The sequence below is a fragment of the Molothrus aeneus genome, chromosome 13, assembly GCF_037042795.1.
Source record: "Molothrus aeneus isolate 106 chromosome 13, BPBGC_Maene_1.0, whole genome shotgun sequence".
NCBI classification, from domain to species: Eukaryota; Metazoa; Chordata; class Aves; order Passeriformes; family Icteridae; genus Molothrus; species Molothrus aeneus.
In genome coordinates this window covers 19,202,501-19,223,131 of record NC_089658.1, presented here as the reverse complement: position 1 = coordinate 19,223,131, position 20,631 = coordinate 19,202,501, and the positions used below count along the sequence as shown (strand labels likewise).

Here is a 20,631-nt window from a genome sequence, read left to right as displayed (position 1 = left end):
CAGTAATTCCCCCCACTGCAAAGCACAGCTAATAAAGCACTGGGTATAAAATACCAAATGAGCTGTGCTGTAAATTGGAGATATTAAGGACACAATTTACCTTCCCCTACAAATAACTCCAAGCCCCTCAGATATTCAAGTCCCACGAGCAGCGTGAGGCAGCAGCTCTAATCTGACAGCCCAAAGTAGCCCTGTCCCCAGGGAGAGGCAGCCTATTAGCCACCATCACTCCTGCTGCACGCTGACATCTGGGGGGTTTGAACACAGGTTGTCCCTCCCTCTGCCTCACCGTGGGTTTTTGAGAGCAGCCTGGCATCGCTGGTTTGGGGAGGAGGAAAGGAGCTGGAGCTCCACACCCCGGGTTGTGCTGCAGGATCCTCCAAATACCCTCGGTCTTTGTAAGCTGAAACCACTGAAAACCGAGGCCTCTGTTACACAAACTTTAATTATTTAGTTACTTTAATTAACTGCTCATCAGCCTGCTTTTTGTGGCTGTATTGGTTACAGGCCGCGGCAGGCCTCAGAGATACTTTGTGCTCTACGAGCTGCTCAAAATTCAGTTTTATGGGGTCACTTTTGCTGCAGCAGCCCTGGCATGTGGCAGGAAACCCCAAAATGCGCAAAACCCAACCTGTGAGGGGCTGGGGGCTTCGGGGAGGACAAGGACCCACCCCTGGAGCAGGACAAATCCCTCGGTAAAGACACAACCCTGGATTCCTGCTCCCACCCACACACAGCTCCCACCCTGGTGGCTCCCTCTGATCTCACCCAGCCCTGCAAGAGGGGATGTTTCTCCCTCCAACACCTCCTATTTTTACAAAATTCAAGCTTATTTCTTCTGTTGTGCATAAATTTCTTCCCTTTTACAATTATTTTTGGATTTTGAGGGGTGTGGGGCAGTTAAAAAGAGATTTTTCCCTTCCCTTTGCTTCTTTAGGATCTCTTACCTGCCAGATTTGTATCCTCTACTTTCTCAAGAACCGTATTCTTTATTCTACAACCTCCTCTTCTCCCCAATTCTCCTTTAATTTAAAAGGTTTCCAATGAACTATTCCGTTTTAAGGACAGCAAATATACCCAGTGGTGTGTTTTAAACCACGGCTCTCAGTAAAAATTACTTACTGAGAAGCCAATGAATTCATCAAGGCCGCTTGCCTTCTAAACATCAAGGCAATTTTATATTAAATATTTTTTTAAAAACCCTAAATAATGATATTACATACATGAATTTTGCAGACGAATTACTTACTGTAAAGTACAAATGACTTGCTGAGAAGCCAATGAATTCATCAAGGCCGCTCGCCTTCCTAAACATCGAGGCAATTTTATACAAAATATTTTAAAAAAACATCCCTAAATAAGGATATTACACCCATGAATTTTGCTGATGAATTCTTAAGAGTCTCAGCAGCCACATTCAGGGCGAGGTTTATTAAAAAAGAGGTTAAAAAAAAAAAACCCAAAAAGGCCCAACCCTTGTAAGTACTTTTACGACCCTTTGTGTAAATAACGTTTACATAATTTAAACAGTTTGCTCAGCTTTGCTGCCCCATCTGCCCAAGGCCCCCGAGCCCCCGTGCTCCGGGAAGGGATGCAGAGCCAGAAGGTCTCGGGGAGCTGGGAGTTAATGGCACGGATCATTTCCATCCAGGGCATGGCAGTTTGCAGACCCAGCTCACCATTGAGTGATGAAGTGCACAAATGGCTCCGAGAACTCCCCGGCTGGAAGCACCGGCGATTCCTGGGATTGCAGCGAGACAAGGAGCAGTCAGGAGCAGGCAACAGCTTTTTTTTTTTTGCCTTTTTTTTTTTTTTTAGGTGGAAAGCAAAATAACAGCAAAACAAAACACACATATGCTAAAAAAAAAACCAACCCAAAATAAAACCCCCAGGAATAATAACCCCCAAAGCCTTCTTTTCACACGCAGGATTTGAGACAGAAAGGTACAAATTCTTTGGAGGATGTGTTATAAAACACTGAATTTCAACTAATGAGTATTACACAATGGGTAAAAACATGTGGAAAGACACTGAGGGGAGGTGAAAAAAGGACAATGATAGCCACAGGGTAAAAAGGAAGGTAGGGAAAGTGTAAATGAGAAATTAATGATTATTTAAGTAACACACAAATGGTCTTGTAATTAACAAAGAGCTGTGAAATTATTCTTGTGTTGACCTTTGTTTCTTTCACTGCATTCGCTATTTATTTACACTCATGTTTATTTACACTTATTCATTTTCCAGGCTGTCCTCATATGCTGCCTGTTCACGATTTAAAAGGCAAAAAGAATTTTTAAAAGCCAAAAAAAAAAGGAGCAGGATTTACCAAGCTAGTGGTAGAAAACAACCAGCCAGTATTTATGGAAATAAAAAAAGGAAGAGAGCAGAAGGGGGAAAAAAAGAAAGATGAGGAACAGGGAACAAACAACATCACCATTTGCAAAGAAGGGCTTTACGAATTTCGGAGTTTTTCCAGGAATGACGGAGAGCTCCACTGTGTTTATAGTGTAACAGCTCAGGATGTAATGAAATTACACTGCAGAGTACTTTAACAGTGTCATCTCATTAGACCTACAGTTGGAACAAGAGAGCCACATAAAACACGCAGCTGCAAATGACTCCATTCTCATCTATTCTCATTTGCTATTAAAAATACCTTTCGGCGTCTTTTTTCCTCCCTGACATCCCTCCACAAAGTACCCTGCAAAGTATGATACATGCACCTATTTAAATTAACAAAGGAATGACTTATTTTAATCTCACTGTGCTTTGGAGTGCTTTGGCCATTTGGATGAGCAATATATCATTACATACAACCTTCCAGCGCTGCAGGCAAGAAACTCGGAGCGTGCAGCATTTGGTGGGAGCCAAACAATTTCTCTAGCACACAACTGTGTCAAATGCATGCATGTATTCATTATGGGGAACGGGGAAATAGCTTTGATGTAGTGGAAAAAAGAAGATGATAAAAGCACCTCTGCAATGTGTGTGCCATTATCAATGGTGGCAGATAGACACGACTGCAGAGCCTCCTGTGTGATTAGTAAATATACATATAATTGCTGTGGCCAATTATCAGAAAAATGAGATCGGTAATTACAAGAGAGAAAATTAACTAGAACTCTTATTAAGGCTTTGTTTCCAATCCGAACAATTGGAAACTGCTGGAAAACACAATTAAATCAAAAGTAGCTGAAGAGTAAAAGGAGAAGCCAAAATTGCTTGACAATTTTCAAAGACTTCTATTAAACACAAGGAGTGTTTGATAGAACGTGGCCAAATTCTCTTTGAACTCAGGCCAGGTGAGGGAGAGGTTATTGTTTCCAAACTTAGAAATGACAGCAATCTAGGGAAGGCTTCTGCTGGAGAGTGGAGGGAACACAAGAAGATCAGCAGCACAATTAAACTTTCTCCACTTCAAAGCACTGCCCATGAAAATTATCTGTATTAACAGAGAAAACACAGAGGGAAATGCCAGCCTTGGATTTGCCTTTCCCCATCCTTTCTTCCTGCCCAGCAGAGCCTTCCTGGGCTTCTCCCTGAAGCCACTGGGATGGACCCAAAGGGGACAGGCGGGAAATGCTCCAGAGAGAGAATCCATGGGATGGACCCAAAGGGGACAGGTGGGAAATGCTCCAGACAGAATCCATGGGATGGACCCAAAAGGGACATGCAGGAAATGCTCCAGACACAGAATCCATGGGATGGACCCAAAAGGGACAGGTAGGAAATGCTCCAGACAGAATCCATGGGATGGACCCAAAAGGGACATGCAGGAAATGCTCCAGGCATAGAATCCATGGGATGGACCCAAAAGGGACAGGTAGGAAATGCTCCAGACACAGAATCCATGGGATGGACCCAAAAGGGACAGGCGGGAAATGCTCCAGACAGAGAATCCATGGGACACCATTCTCTGGGGAACTGGCTGTGCCCAGCAAGGCACCCCTGCAGTTTATTTTAACTGAAATGCCAGTGAGGAGCTTTTCCCAAGCCATCCATCCCTCCCAGGGGCTGCCAGCTCAGCTCAGTCCAAGCTGCAGGATCATCGGGATGGGCATCCAGCACTTCACACTCATTTGGGAGGTGATAATTTCTGCATTCACAAGAGATGACGAGCCCATAATGGAGAGAAAGCTCATTAGGAGAGGGGAGGAGAAGCCGATGAGCTATTCCAAACCCTCTGGGCTCATCCAGGCAAAGGGAGAAGTTGTTCCAACATCAGCATAAAAACCTGGACTGTGCAGCTCCTGTCCTGCAGCACAGCCATGGGACAAGGGGCTCTTGCCTAAGAGAATTTTAGCTGGATGGAAGTAAAGGTTAAATCCTATTTTTTTCCCCATTTTTAGGACGTATTTTTCTGTTTAATTCAGGTATTTCATCTGCTGGCCATGGCCACACCTGGGCTGGTTTGCTCTGAGGAGCTGAGGAGAAGATTTGGTGTGGAAGGGTGGAGATGAACACACTCTGGATCTCAGGATGGAAAGGAGATGGAGCATTCCAGATTTTAGTGGGCACAGATTTATCAGATATTTGCCTGAAAAATGCAAAGCCTTTTGGGAGGCTCAAGGAAACCAAGGTTGAATACTGAGGATACCTTCCACTAGACCAGGCTGCTCAAGCCCAGGATAAAGGTTATTGTGTATCCTGAGGTTTCCCAGATGTTGTCTGACACTCCAAGAGATGGGAATAAAGGGAAATAAAGTAAAGCTACACATCTGTACCCAGCCTGAGTGATGGGATATGGTCACATTTGCTGCATCCCAGCGACCTGCCCGATTTCCCCACCTATAAAACAAATTCACACTATAGAGGGAAAGACAGCAGAAATCCAAGATTTTAAAGGAGTGAGGAACAGATCTTTTCAATTTTGATTGGGAAAAGCTTCTTTCCTTTTCATGGCTTCTGACCAGTGCCATAATGACCTCAATACTGGGGATGATGCCAAAATGGCAGTGAGGACACAAAGGGTTCTAAGGACCCATGGAAAATTATTCCCAGGACTGGCTGCTTCCCTATGATCCAAGCAACATTTCCATGACTGGGATGTGCTGCAAAAGATCCAAGGAGTAATTCCACAGCTGGGATCTGCTGCAGGAGAAGATCCAAGGAATAATTCCACAGCTGGGATCTGCTGCAGGAGAAGATCCAAGGAATAATTCCACAGCTGGGATCTGCTGCAGGAGAAGATCCAAGGAATAATTCCACAGCTGGGATTTGCTGCAGGAGAAGATCCAGGCAGTATTTCCATGTCTGGGATCTGCTGCAGGAGAAGACAAGAGCAGCCCCTGATTTCTCCAAACCAGCTGTGCACACCGAGCGAGGGAAGGGCAAGAGGAAAAAAGTTTGAGTGATGCCTTTGCCTTGTGAATAATGAACAGTTCAAGGAGGTCAACCCATTACAACTGCAACCGTTTAATTATTAATTATGCACAATCTATGAGCAAAAGGACAAGTTCAGAATGTTTAATGGGTGGTAACTCCGACTGGACCCTCTCTTGGCATTTTGTTATTAGCACTTGTCAGCAAGGTGCTCAGGCAGAAAGACAAAAGCACAGCGGCAGAAAATCCGAGCTGGAGGAGGAGGGAGGGCTTTAAACTTCAAACACTGCTCCTAATATTTAATTTATAGAGTGCCAGGGCTCTGGTATAAACCTTATTGACTTCCCTGGAGTCAGGGGAAGCCACATTATCTAAATGAGGACCTGAGAGTGAGAGCACTGAACAATCCCTCCTGCATCCCTCTCTTCTGAAGGCAGCAATAACATCAGGATCTGGATCTTCCTTTTTTTCCTCACAGGTCTGAACAAAGGAAGAAAGAACCACCTAAGAGCAAGTTTAGAAGCCAATCCTTTGGAACCTTAGCAATATGAGCTTGAATTACAGATCCCAGCATTACCCTCGCTTACTCCTCCAACTGATTATTTGGAACTTCTCCTGCTCTGTTTGCTCTCCCTAAGCAGAGCAGTGGCACAGATGCTACTGAGGCTCAGGAAATAAATAATGTCCAGAAAATCCACAAATAAACATGGATAAGGCACCTTCCTCCCTTTCCTCTCCAGTTTGCATGGATAACTTCAAGAAGAAAATTCAACAGATACAGTTTGGAGCTGCTTACTTTGTTTTGGAAACACTCTCATGTCAATGAAATTTGGGAGTCATTCCTGACTGGCAACAAACACCAAAAACCCTCAGGCTTTCCACACCTTCAGGGGCCTTACCCACCACACAATTCCTTGAGAGTGAAATATTTCTCAGAACGCATTTAAATGCCTGAAATTTATCACATCCTTCTGCAGGAGAAATGCCACCACCTCCCTCAGTGGAAAATCAGGAATTACAGCTTTCCCTAAACATCCAAGGAACATTTCCACCACTGGGATCTGCTGCAGGAGAAGAAAAGAGCAACCTCTGATTTCCCCAAACCAGCTGTGCACAGCGAGCCAGGGAACAGGAGAAAAGCTGGAGTGATGCCATCAGGGTGGTGATGGAAAACTTGGGATCAAACCCACTTTGCTCAGCCCCACAGATGGAACCATGGACAACTGTCACCAGCCCATCCTGCTGCAGCAGGGGCTGCCCAAAACCAAGCAGGTTTTTGTTCCTGCTGCTCTGGGAAGGGTTAAACGCTCCTGTTCAACCCTTCCCCTCAGCTCTGCTTGTGCAGAAGGAGCTGCCATGGTCCTGTGGCTCCAGGGCCACAGGAGGGAAGTTACCAGAACCCAGCAAAGCAAGCCCAGCTCCTCTCTGCTGGGGCTCCCCTGGTGCTCCCTGCCTGTGGAACGAGCGGCTCCTCTGGGCTCCCGGCCTGCCTCCTCCCCGGGTGCTGAAATGGCAGCACTGCAGAAATAATGCCTGGGCTCTGCAAAGCCCTCCTGCCTTATCGCTTCAGCCCCCAGAATCTCGAGGATTAAAGAATTATTATGCTTCTCTCGTACTAAAGCTTTCGAAAAATGTTTTTACTTTTCTGTAGTAGCTGCATTTCGTTTTGTGGCCAAATAGTGATTTTTAATTTTTTTTACTTTTAGAAGAATAAGTTTTAGATGCACCAGAAATGCTGGCAGGTGTAATTACAGTAAATGCACTGTAGCTCCCAGAAAATTCTGAGTTGGAGGGAACCATAAGGATCACCAGGATCAACTCTTAAGTGAATGGTCTTTGGCTACAAAAAAGAACAGTCAATGACAATGTTGTACAAACCCAGATTTACTCCTACAAACACAACTTTCTTCCACAAAAAAAAAAAAAAAACAAAAACAAAAACAAAAAAAAAAATTATCTATACCTATATAAATAAAATCCATTTCCTAAATTAGATTTAATCCTTCCAGACCAACTTTCTTCCATAACATTCCTAAAAACCCCACTGTCTATATAAAAAACAAAATCAAAGCCTGGCTTTTGATTTACACTTAGAACTTTCTTCCACAAAAAAAAATTATATATATCTGTACATACATAAATAAAATACATTTCCCAATTTAGATTTACTCCTTCCAGACCAACTTTCTTCCACAACATTCCTAAAAAAACCCCCACTCTCTATATAAAAAACAAAATCAAAGCTTGACTTTTGATTTACTCTTACAACTTTCTTCCACAGCGTTCCTAAAACAATACCTCTGTATAAAACAACAACAAAAAAAAATCTATTTCTGCCTTTCCAGCCAATCTACTTCAAAAGGCCTGAGCAGCCCTAATGCAGGGCATTTCTGACAAGTAACAAGTTGGCAGCAGCCAGCGGTGGCTGGAGGTGGCTCCGAGGCCCGGACTTGAAAGAATTCCTGGATTGTTCCTGCTCGGCTCCCACCCCGGGCAGGAAGGTGAAGGATGATTACATCTCTGCACCTCCTGCTCTTCTCTCAGTAGCAGGTGCCAAAAGTGACAAATGATCCGTGGGGGCACCTCGGTGTGAAGCTGTGCGCGCACAGGAAACTCGTTTGTCTGCAGAGCTGGAGCTGGGCAGAGGCCAGGTTCAAAGGCCAATGTTTCATCCCCAAAACACAGCCTAGCTCAAAACCTCAACCCTCCCGAGCTCCTCTTCCTACCTCAAAACCTCAGCCCTCCTGAGGACCAGCTCCCCTTCCAGCTGGCTGCTCCCCCAGCTCCTGGGAACAGCAGAATTCCTCTGTTGGGAACATGGCTGGGTGCTCCTGGCTAATATCCCTCAGTGGAGATTGGGGTTATCTGGCTGTAGCTACTGGGGAATATTTTTCAGAGCCCAGAAAAAGGCAGGAAAGAAGTGATTGAGAGCAGGAATAATCCAGAATGTGGGACGTGGCACTTCCTCCCCTTGCCATGATGGCTTAGATTTTTAGCTTTTATATATATATATCTATATTTTTAAGAATTTTAGCTTTTTATATTTTAAAATGTTAGGATTTTAGCTTTTATATTTTTCATGCATTTATAGTCCTGCAATTCTTTAGTGTATAACTCTAAACTCCATGTTCAGTGGGAGCTGCTGCTTTCCCATTTTGGTCAGACACAACAACTCCTCTCCAGGCTGGCAATCAAAGACACTTCACTGCCTCATACCCCAGAGATGGAAACAAAAGTGAGTTGGGGGGAGAAAACTTGGGGTAAACGACTTAACTACCTGAAGCTGTAATTGGGAGATTAACCCCAATATGCAAATGGACCAAACTTACAAAAGTACGAAAACCTCCATTTTTGGTGGTCCACTTTTGGGTACAGGAATGTCCTAAATGTACCTGAAAGCCCTTCAATAAACATCACTGATTTTTATCCCCTTCCTTTTGTCTGGCCTCTGTTTTTAGGTAGTCCCAAAAAGGCATCAGCCAGGCTCTGAGCCTCTGCAGGCCTGCAAAAACAGGTTAATCCTTCCTTCCACCACAAGTGTAATTGCTTTTTCTCTCCAACAAGCCAAGAATTCCTCCCTCTCCTGTCGCTCATCAGGCAGCAGAGCACGGCAGGTTTGGGCAGCCAGACACACACAGCCACACCGAGGGGACTTGGCAAAAAACTCAACCCATTTGTTGTTCCCTCTCCTCCCCTGCACCCTCCCGATGCATTTTTATTGCTTTTTCATAAAACACCGCTGCAAATAATCAAGCATGACCATTGACATCCACAAGATTGAGTTTTAGGAACCATTAAATGAGCTTGTTCTCCTGGGAAGGTTCTTGCTCAGGTTGGTCTAAAGGTAATTATTCAGCAATTCCTACCTGTGGTTTTACCTTGTTCCTGTAGAAGTCTCTGAATCTCAGACACTGGTAAGGTCACAGTTTCTGTCTCCATAAAACTATTCCTTAAACCAGCTTATCCACAAAACAAATTATTGTAGGTTTGGGTAAGCACACACACATGTATAACCTATGGAAATCTCCAAAACGCCAGGAATTTCCAGGTTTCCTACATTTAAATCAATACCTGAGAATCTAAAGAAAAATTCCCAAAGAAAAGAAATTAAATCTTGTTTAATTCTGAGCCTTGTGGAGTTTTTTTACTGCATTTACAGCAAGAGCAAATGCAGCATGGATTCATTAAGGTGAAGGAATTCAGGAACCCTCCTCATGTTATTTGATCAAGCTGAACATCCTGGGAATTTTTAAGGCTATTCCAATAAATAGAGAGGTATATTTAACTACATTTAAAAAAAAAAGGTAATAGGAACAACTATACAGGAAACATGGATTAAGTGCAAGTTAATTTTTTCCACAGGAAAATCTGAAAACATATTGACACTGAAATGCTTCACAGCTCAGCATTAACACCCCACCAGCTCTTAAATGTTTCTGGAGTAAGGATTTAAAAAGAGACAAAAAAAAAAAAGGGAAAAAAAAGAGGTCTTTGATTTGTGGAGTTTGGAAAGTCCTTGAGCTAGATTAAACTGCAGTCTTGTGAGACCAAGTATCTCTGTGGGGGCACTTCACAGAAATGCTCAAGAAACTCATGGAAAGCTTTTCTCTGCTTACTCATGAAGCTATCGGGGTAAGGATTCATGAGGACAACTAATTAATTTTTCTTCTCAATTTCTGCCTGGCTTGTTCAACCAGGCAGGTTTTGCAATGCTGCCTCTTGCTTGTACAAACCGGGATTTGCTCTTGGAAGTCTCCCCTCCCCGAGCTTCTGATGGAATTGGAATAACACAATCATTTAAAACTGCAAAAATCCAGTTCTTTTCCTCCCTTATCCAATACAATTAAAAACAAATAAACCAAAAGCAACACTTAAATCACAATTACAGCGAGACAAACCACGGCACCTTTGAAACCAAAATTAATTTCTCTCAGGTGAGGAAGAAGAAAAGGTTGGAAAGCAGAGCTGATGTTAAACTACAGAGCTGGAGCCCAAAGTGGAAAAGTTCCTAGAAGGGACACTCCAACTACATAAAGGTTAAACAAAACAGCCCTGCAGAGCTTAAGGAATATTTAAAGGACCCTACAAGATGTTTTCCAGCTTTCTGTCTGTCCAGCCTTCTCCAGATGCAGAGCAGACACCTCTAAAGCCATGGGATCCAAAGGATGGGAAGCCAAAATGCTGAAAACCATAAAGCTCACGGGTTTGGGCTTTTGGGATCTTTGTACTCAATCTGCAACCAGAATCATGGAATTGTCAAGGCTGGAAAAGACCTTCAAGGTCACTGAGCCCAGCTGCCAACCCAGCACCTCCACACTCACCTCTGAACCTTGTCCCCAGGTGCCACATCCCCACTTTTTTAACATTTCCAGGGATGGTGACTCCACCACTGCCCTGGGCAGCCTGCTCCACTGCTTCACAACCTTTTCCACAAACAAGATTTTCCAGATATCCAAATGAAACCTCCCCTGGCCCAGCCTGAGGCCGTTCCCTCTGCTCCTGTCCCCATTCCTGTTCCCAGCCCGATGCCCCCAGCTGTCCCCTCCTGTCAGGAGCTGTGCAGAGCCACAAGGGCCCCCCTGAGCCTCCTTTGCTCCAGGCTCCCTCAGCTGCTCTTGGGGCTCTGGGGTTTGCATTCCCAATTCCTAGTTCTACTCTTTTTGTGTGTCTGGAATGGATTCCGACGACAAAAACTTTTAGGAATTGTTTGAAACTGCACCTACTGCTTTGGAAGCACAATCCCCTTCCATGGCAGGTTTTTTTGGCTGTGCCACCATGAACAACAGGGCCACATCCAGGACATCTTCCCAGGCAGGCTCCTGCTTCCAGCCCCTCTCCATCCCTCACGTGGAGTGCTCTGGAAAGGCTCACACAACCAGCAAGGAGTGTCCTTCCCAACGGGAATCATCCATGTCCCATTTCCTGGAGCTGGAGACAAACTCAGCCCGGTGCTGGAATATCCAGCATCCCAAACAACAGCAGCCTGCCTTTACTGCTGGCTGTGGCAGGAGGAACTCCATGAACAGCCAGTCCATCCCATCTTTGGGCCAGGAGCAGGGATCTTGTCATGGTGGGAGATGCTGCTCCAATTAGGACTGGTGCTTAAACGAGCGTGGCTTATTTGGAGCTGGATCAGAGCTCGCTCTAAGGCACCACATGGTAAAAAATAAAGGTTCTGGCAGGCACATTGATCCCATCCACACAATGCTACTCACTAGTTCTGCCATTAAAAAATAATCCCAGCCCCGATGCCATTAGCAGCCCCAGAAGATAATTTCTCAACACAACCCATCAGGCACGGTTTGCTGTGATTTCAGAGGAGCCACCGTGCCTGGCTGGTTTGGGCTCAATTCTCCTGCTTCTCAAATGGCTTATTCATCCTTTCTGTGAGTCAACTGAAGTCCTAGAAAACCAACAAATACACTTCTCAAACTGCCAAAGCGACCCATCGTGTTTCATGTATTTCACTAAGAGTTCAAAACCAGCTCCAAAAATCTCACTGCTGCAGAAAACCTAAAAATTCCCAAGGAATTTTTATTCCACAGTGTCCACTATCCCAGGTTGCCCCAAGCTCCATCCAACCTGGCCTTGGACACTTCCAGGGATGGGGGCAGCCACAGCTCCTCTGGGCAGCTGAATTAATTAATCCTATGAATTAATATTAGCTTGGATTCCTGCTGTGTTTTGGTGCAAGTTCTACCAAATCCCATCACTACCAATACAGTAAGCCAGAAATAAAACCAGAAAGAGTCAAGGTCTCCATTTCATCACTTTAAAACATCTCTAGGTTCTCCTGGATCAGGCTCTGAAGTTTTACCTGGCTCCAGGGGAAGGATTGAAGGAATTCTGAGACCTCCTTGGAGCCAAGGGGAAAATCTGACCCAGAATAATCAGTCTTGCAAAACCAGGATTTCTAATTCTGAATATTCCCATTCTGACATCAAGTCTGTTCAAACCAAAGCGAGCAGAGCTTAAAGAACTTTCAGCTGAGCTGTGCTCTGTCACCTGGAGCTTCAACAGCCCACACTGAGCACCACCTCAGGAGAATGCTGACTTCACTTGCTGTGGAACATAAAAAATTCTAAAAAATACCAAAATGTCACTGGTGAAGGTACCTGGGATATTTACAGCCTGCACAAAGTTCCCTGGCTGAAGTTTTTGTGAGAAGACGGGAGCAGTTCTGATCCTGAGGAGATGTGAAAGCTGCCAGAAGGCCACAGAATCCTTTAGGTTGGAAAAGATCTCTAAAATCATCAAGTCCAATAATCTACCCCAATCTGAGCTCCTCGGGGCTGTGCTTTAGAACAATGAGCTCAGACTCAGGCAGCAGCACCCATCTAAAAGGGATTTGTGCAGCAGCAGAGCACATGATTGCCTTTAGCCGACCTCCTGGAGGATGGAGAGGGCCTTTTGCTGGTGGCAATGACACCTCTGGTGCTCTGGAATATCCACACCCCAACCAAAGGTGTGCGTAAGAGGAACAATGACGGATGGAAGCGGTTAAAGAAACAGAATTCCCTAAAAAGCACCTGAAGAACCAGATCTCCACCAAGAGCTAGGGCAAAGAGAGACTGGGAAAACTTGACCTCCTGCTAGAGGCTGAGGCAAGTCTTTAGTGAGTGGTGTCTCCTTTTTTCCTGATGGAACTCCCTCATTAGCAGTACCACCTTATAAACTTTAAAAATGAAGCCAACTCCAGTTTTTTTGACAGCACGCCATTTGCAGCCTTTTACAAAGGATCCAAGTGGTGATACAGTTATTAAAGAAAGAGACTTCAGTCTCTTGGCTTTGAGCTGCTTTTCTCAGGGAGGAAAAAATCCCACTTTTCCAAGGATTCTGCAATGTTTTTCAAGTATTTAGAAGACAGAGGTCTGGCCTCAGCTATCTCCTCATTGTTCAGAGCTGGGCTCCTGCTACAGCTCAGCTGGGGAAGGATGTGGGAGATGCAAGGAGTGTTTCAGTCCAGGAATGAGATGTTTTGCCACTGAAATCCAGTCTCCTGCTCCCACCTGCATCTCCTGCATCCCAGTATTTTATTGTGGCCTTCTGGTTGAATAAAAATGCTTGGATGGCATTCAGGTGCTCTCCTGCTTACACCTCATTTTCCCTCCTTGTTAAAATGTCCTTTTTACCCATCAAAACGTCCTTTAACACGCCCACATGGAAGATCTGGTTGTCCCTGTCCCAGGTGATCAGAGGAACAGCTCCCACTCCTGGGCTGAGGCTCCAGGACCCCGGCAGCTCCGAGCCCTGCCCTGTGAGACACCCAAATCTTGGATAAACTCAATATTTAGAGCAGAAAGCCAGCAGAGAGTGGGACCAGGCCAGTTCATGTGTGAGAGCTCCGAGCTGCAACTTGTGCTGGGGAGGATGGTTGGGCATTGTGCTTCATTAGGAAACAAAATATAAGCTTTCCACTCCATTAGGAATGACTTTAGGAGTGAAAGCACATAAGACGACGACTCACCTCATCAACAATGCACTGCAATAACTGGAGAGGCTGCAATGGCAAGGAGAGAGGGGGAAAAAAAAGTATTAGACTATATGCAATATCTTTACAGTGGAGTGGAAAGAAAAAATCATTAATGCAATAAAATATAGCAAGATTAATCAACGGCAGCAAACTCTTATCAAAACATTGATGCTCAGGATGTTCTATTATTTCTAATGGTACCTAATCTAATACAGGCAGTTAAAGGTTTGCATTTTCTTCAAAATGCAATTTGCTAAGTTTAAAACAAGGCATTCAAGCATGCAGAGGGAGCAGCCATCAGGAAAAAGAAAAGTGAATTTTTTTCTGAACTCATAAAGCTTACCATTAAAGATCCCTGGTTTTTCTGAATCTGAAAAAAGACAATATGTAATTAGCATGTCATAATCAAAATGACTCACTTGGACACATTATGATCACTGAGAGAAAATTATTGCATCGCTGGTGGCAATTTGTGGGCATGTGTTAACACAATTTACATAATGAAAATACACAAATGTTAATAGCTCGCTTCTCATTTATAGGCGAAAGTCAGCAGAATGTTAATTTCACACAACACTTTTTAGTACCCTCCAGGTTGTATTAGAATAGGAAGAAAAACCATAATCCATTTCAAAAGGCTGTTTACGATTCAGATATAAATAATGTTTTATATTGCTAGATTGTGAACACTGGGCTTAATGTTGCAATCATTGCTAATGTTATGAAGCTCACTCTTTTTAAATTAAAAACCGATTTATTTAAAATTGAAATTAAATCATAGTCAGAAATTAGAATTTTGGATTACTGCCAGGCTCTGCTCACAATCTCTTTTTTGTGAAGAAAACTTTAATTATGTGGTTGAAGTATCTACTGCTGCTCAGGAAAGCCTCTAACACTCCACTTTTCCCCAAGTTTTTTATCCAGTTTTCCTTGGACTCTGAGTAGAGCACCACCATCTACGAGATGGGGAAGTTTGGTGAACTTTGTGTTGTTTCAAACTGAAAAGGAAGATTTATCTCCGAGCCTTTCTGAATTTCTGGACAACCTGGGGGAGAGTTTGCAGTAACAGACCCTCCCACTGCTTCAAGAGCTGCAAAATCTCCTGACCCACATTCCCCTGGATGAAAAAAGGAAACAAAGGCAGGATCCCAACACAAAGAATGAAACACAAAGCACAGAGCAGGCTCTTCGTGTAAAACACTGAATTTTGGGGTGCTGCTCTCCCAGCACTTCCCAATGCACCCCATTTCTAATGGCTGGGGCAATTAATCACCTGTTTTTCCCCAGCACACACAAAGTTGATGGCAACCCAACACAATCCTGATGTAAACAGAACAGGACCCTCAGTGAAAATGTTCTTGTCTAACCCCCTTCCTTTGCCTTGCCCCTTCCATCCCATCCTCTCCCTCACTGGTGCCAGGATGATGATTTGATGATTGTTTGGGCTCCCAGCAGCTTTGGGAGCTCTTTCCCCATCCCCAGGCAGGGCCAGGATCCCCCAGGAACACTTTCCCAGCAGTAAATAGAGATATTTACTGGGATAGAGAGGAGGGTGAAGACCAGCACCAAGGAAATAGCTGCTCAAGTCTCTTATTAGTGTATCAGCAGCACACAAACATAAAGTTCCTGAGTATAATTCTGTTTTTTCCAAGGAGAAAATACAATAATAAATAGGCAGAAGCAGCCCATTATATTTTTTAATCGTCAATCTCCATCTATTACAATTCAACAGAATAAATCTGCTGGTTTTGTTAATAAGGGAAATATTCCGTGGCTATAAAAGCCCTTCTTTTTTTTCCCCTACTTCACTTCCAGATGTTAAATGACAAAATAGACTGAGCTTATTCAATAGGGATGATTTGGAGCTTCTTTACATTAGAGCACAGGAACAGTTTTTAGCCAAACAGATCATCAGTCACATTTCCTTCCTGGAAAAATAGCTCTTGTCACGGAAGGGAATCGAGGTGGGGTCACACGGAGCGGCCCCAACATGGGCATGATTACATCCAATTTCAGAGCAAGATTTAAAATATCATTTCTAATAAAAGCACTCAGCCCTCCTAATGAAAAATCAAGCAACACAAATCCCAGTGTTAGGGAATTCTCCCCGTGACACCGGCGGCTCCCCCGGAGCCCGGCCCAGCCGCGGCCCCGCTCCCACACACGTCGTTACCAGCCTTTATTACACAATTCTGATGGCAACAAATTATTTGGAGATCATCTTCATAAATTTTGCATTGAGGTGGCTGTGCCGCTACCTGGAATTGATTCAAAACGCTTAAGACACTCAATTACTTTTTAACACTGTTACCCGGTGTAACGACATCGCCGCCGCTTCCCTCGCATCCGATGATGCAACATCATTGTAATTGATTCATTTTCTCAATTAAATAAAGCTCCTGTGCTCTCCTCTCTGCAATGCCACCGAGACTCCCCAGCTAGATGGATTACCTCTTCTCCCTGCCTTGGATAAATGGCTGCTGAGGCCGCGCTCTGCTCCTCCCTTCCCTCCACAAAGCTGCAGCCGTATTTTTCAACTCGGGAGCGGGGCTGAACTTTGCTGTGTTTATATTAGGCAGATTTTTCACTGCTAAAACCACGTTGTTTACCTTTTTCCCAGCTCCCATTACAGGGCAGCTCCAACCACTGCTAAAACCATCTTGTTTACCTTTTTCCCAGCTCCCATTATGGGGCAGCTTCTGCCACCATAAACCAAAGTCGAGCGCCGACAACTTTACAGCCGGGGCTTCTCCTCTTGCCCACAGTTCAGGGAAAAGGGGAGCAGCAGCTTTCCTGAGCATTAACAGCTGCTTCAAAAGGGCTCCTCAGAAAATGTTGTCCCCATTTTTGTCTCCTCCCCTAAGCCCCAGGATTTTGTGCATTACTGGGAGATGAGGGGTTTTGGAGGCAGGTTCACCTTGAGGGATCCCACTCAGCGGCTGCAGCTCAACAGCTGGAAAACCTGGGGTGTTCCTAACCCTCACGATGCCCAAAAAACTTGGGGATTGAGGAGACTGTTGTGTTTTCATGTTCTCCATGAAGAATTTTAAATAGTGAAATGATAGTGACACAAGAAAACCCAGAGTGACAGGAAGGGGAAAAAAAAATAAATAAGCAGGACATGTTTTGAGAGTATCAAGGAACAATTTGATGTCCTTGTGAAGACATCCAGTGTCCAACTCTGGCATCACCCAGCACCAGCAGGATCTGGAGCTGCTGGAGCAATTCCAGAGGAGGACACAGAGATGCTCCAAGGGTGGAGCCCCTCTGGAGCCAGGCTGGGAGAGCTGGGAATGTTCCCCTGGAGAAGGGAAAGATCCAGGAATGCTCAGAGCCCTGGCAGGGCCTGAAGGGGCTCCAGGAGAGCTGGAGAGGGGCTGGGGACAAGGGATGGAGGGACAGGACACAGGGAATGGCTCCCAGTGCCAGAGGGCAGGGATGGATGGGGCACAATTGGGAATTCCTGGCTGGGCTGGAATTGCCAGAGCAGCTGTGGCTGCCCCTGGATCCCTGGAATGTTCCAGGTGAGGCTGGACAGGGCTTGGAGCACCCAGGGATGGTGGAAGGCGTCCCTGCCATGGCAAGGGAGGAACCAGCTGAACTTTAAGATCCTTTCCCAAGTAAAGCATTCCAAGATGCCATGATCATTCCCCCTCAAACAAGTCACTTTTAGCCTCTCAGCACCAAGACTCTCCCTCAGCCATCTCTGAGCACTGCCCTGCTCATCACCAACACCTCCCACCCAGAAGCTTCTCCAGCCTTTCCAAAAGCCACTGAAACAGTCTGAACTTGCAGAAATAGCTCTGCTATTTGATATTTTTCAACCTGCCTTGTATCTTCTGTGGGTTTACCTACTGCATGTGACAGTTCATGATTTGCAGAAACAGGGAAATGATCCATAAATCATTCCCATTATCAGAGTATTTCTCAGGCCATGGAACACCAGTGGAACCTGGATAATCCACTCCAGAAAGCACAATCTCCAAAAAACCACTTTTTTTTCCGCCCCCCAGGTTGGTTAAAAATGCCAAAGTTTGTCTCCTGCTTCATCTCCTATTTAATGAATGCCTCTGGTTATGAAAGGCAACTTCTGACAGACCATCGGGTTATTTTTCTGTCTCCATGGAGATCCTTGGGCCGGGAGGTGGCTGAGAAGACCTCTCCCATCCCTCTCACATTGCAGGCACCAGCACAATCAAGGAAACTCAAATGAATCCACCCCGGGTAACTTGGAGGAGTCACCAGCTACAGCTTTAATTTTCGTTTTTACTCCCTGGAATTAGGACTTGCCCTGGAGCTCTTGTTTGAGAGATTTGCAGGTGACCCAGGGTTAGATCTTCCCATAGCAGTTAACAAATTTTCTCTTTACATATATACTGCTTTTCAAGCCTCCTTTTAGTGGCTTTTTTTTAATAGAAAAACCCATCTACCTACAAATCATACAGTTATGATTTTTAAGGGAGGCTTCACACGACAACATTTATTTTCCTGTGGATTTTAAAAGCAGACAGAAGTTATTTTTCAACTGCACAAATGAGCAAAAGAGCAAAAACTAACATTGTGTCCTACTGACAAAAGCTTTAGCTCTGCCCTGATATAAAAGGTAAAGGAATATCTAAATATTCTGGTTTCCATGGGGGTTTCACCATCATTCCACAATTCCTGTGGAATTAAAGGATGATCTTCAGATATATTTCACAATTTCTTGCAAAATTGCAATTGCTGCTACTTCTGCAAGAAGTCAAAGCACCAAAACCAGTGAGAATGACCTCCCTAATTTGTTCCTGATATGCTAAACAACCTTCCCCATCCCCATCTGGGGATTTTGCAAATGGCAAACTTCAATCACTGTCACAAAACATTAGAAAAAAAAAAAGAAGAAAATTATTTCAAAATAAAAAGACAATTCACAACAACCTTAATATTAAATATATTCTTACAATTATATTACGCTGCTTTTCCCCGAGGTCTCCAAACAAATTTATATAAAGAGATTATTTCATCCACCATTGAACTGCAGCCACTTCTCAGAGAAATCTCTTTACCAGAGTTTAGAAACACAATTCAACAAAGTGGGCATGGAAAGCTCCACACCGTTGGAGGGATTGTGGTGACAACAACTCCTCCCAGCAATAATTTCTACACCAGGCTAGAACCAGAACACCCTGACAACAAACTCCTTGGTCAGCAGGAGTATGGACGAGGAAAATACCCCAAATTTAACAAATTGCTGTTGAGAATCTTGGAATGATTTAAGTTGGAAAAGGTCCCCAAGATGCCAGAGTCCAACCATCACCCCAAACTGTGTCTGCAGGCCTTGCTCCCAGCACCACAAAAAGTGGGTGAGGAGGACAAAGAATGGTCCAACAGACACCAGACAAAGAACTGGGCTTTGTTTCACCCAGATCTTGCTTTGTGCCACCCAAATGACAACAGAGAGGAACAGCAGGAGAACTTATTGGACACCATGGGAGAGGGAAAATGAGCACAACCGAGCGGGAAGAAAATAATGGAATCCTCTGAGGGATCCAACAAAGTCCAAACCCCCAAAAAACCACAACCACCGTGGTGGGACGTCCAGGAAGGACAGGCTGAACCACTGCAGGTGATCCCTCCTCCTTCCCTGCGCCTCAGCCTGGGCAGCCCCAGGGAGCTCTTCAGAGGAGAACCCCACCAGTCACAAGTCCAGGGAGACCCAAAGAACCTGGAAACAGAGCAAGGACACCACAACCACCACCCCATCCTGCATCCATGCCCATTCCACTCACAACTCCCTCCAATCCTGCAGCATGGAAAACCTTTCAAGGAACAAAGCAGAGGAACCAATCTGAGGAGCTGAGAGCCTCCAGCAGCAGCAGAGTTGAAGAGCAGCAGATGAATTTCCAGCAGGATTGTCCCTGCTCCTGAGGACACCCCTGCAGGTCCCTTCTGGCTTGGAAATGAACAGGTAAAAATTGTGATTGCTGAAGTCTCTCACTTTTTGAGCCACCTAAAAAAAATTCAGATCTTCCTCTGAGGAGCTGCAAAATCAACTGTGATCACTGCGGATGTCACAATTCCAGGGACAGCTGAAAGGGAGTAACCCAGAGCAATGAAAATTGGGGCTCATCAGGGGACTTCTCTACCCACACTGAGGCACCACCATCCTTCTCCTGTGTCACTGGGCTGTGTTGCACTCTGAGGAATGAACCCCAAATTCCCATGGGATTGGCAGAAGAATGGAAACTCTGGACATGAGGAAACACCTGCCTAGACCTGAAAATTATTCCCTCCTCATCTGGGGCTGGGGCTCCTCACTGTGCTGAGCAACCAGCACCCAGCAGAGGAGGAGATGATGATCCCACTCCTGTGGGAACACATTCCTGAGCCTCTGGCACAGCCCAAACCCTGGGCGTGCCCTGCCCTTCTCCATGAGTGCCTCCCCAGCCCTGAGGAGCAGCAATTGTTGAGAACCACAGCTCCGCTCTGAGCTCCCACAGCTGCAGCCCTGCCCAGGCAAGGGGCAAAGGAGCACTGGGATTGTCCCTGGTCATCTCCTGGGAGGAAACTGCTCCTCATCCAGGCCAGCAGAGCCTGAGTGCTGCTGGCGCTGCCCCTGGACCCCTGAAGTGTCCTAGGCCAGGCTGGAGCGCCCTGGGACAGTGAAGATGTCCCTGCCCATGGCAGGGGATGGGATGAGACGGTTTGAAGGTCCCTTCCAACCCAAACCAGTCTTCAATGGTGATAAAATTCCAGTAAATCCAATATTTCCTGCTGGCTCTCCAAGGGCCACCTGAGCCACCTCAAGCACACAAATCCCCCTGCAGCCTTTCTGCCTAAGGGAAGCTCCAATCCCA

General features: G+C 45.2%; 1 protein-coding gene across 2 annotated transcripts in view; it reads right to left on the bottom strand.

Annotated features, from left to right (window-relative positions):
• MAP2K5 (mitogen-activated protein kinase kinase 5) overlaps nucleotides 1–20,631 on the bottom strand; it is a 120,135-nt gene that overhangs the window by 17,332 nt on the left and 82,172 nt on the right. Inside the window, exons 18-20 of one of the 2 annotated variants that reach the window (XM_066558594.1) lie at nucleotides 14,139–14,165; nucleotides 13,790–13,822; nucleotides 1,680–1,741 (exon numbers count right to left, since the gene is read on the bottom strand). In XM_066558594.1, the coding sequence (XP_066414691.1) occupies nucleotides 1,680–1,741; nucleotides 13,790–13,822; nucleotides 14,139–14,165 (122 nt within the window). Of the gene's footprint in view, nucleotides 1–1,679; nucleotides 1,742–1,786; nucleotides 2,572–13,789; nucleotides 13,823–14,138; nucleotides 14,166–20,631 lie in introns of those variants that run through there. The other variant, XM_066558595.1, reaches the window with a different exon arrangement.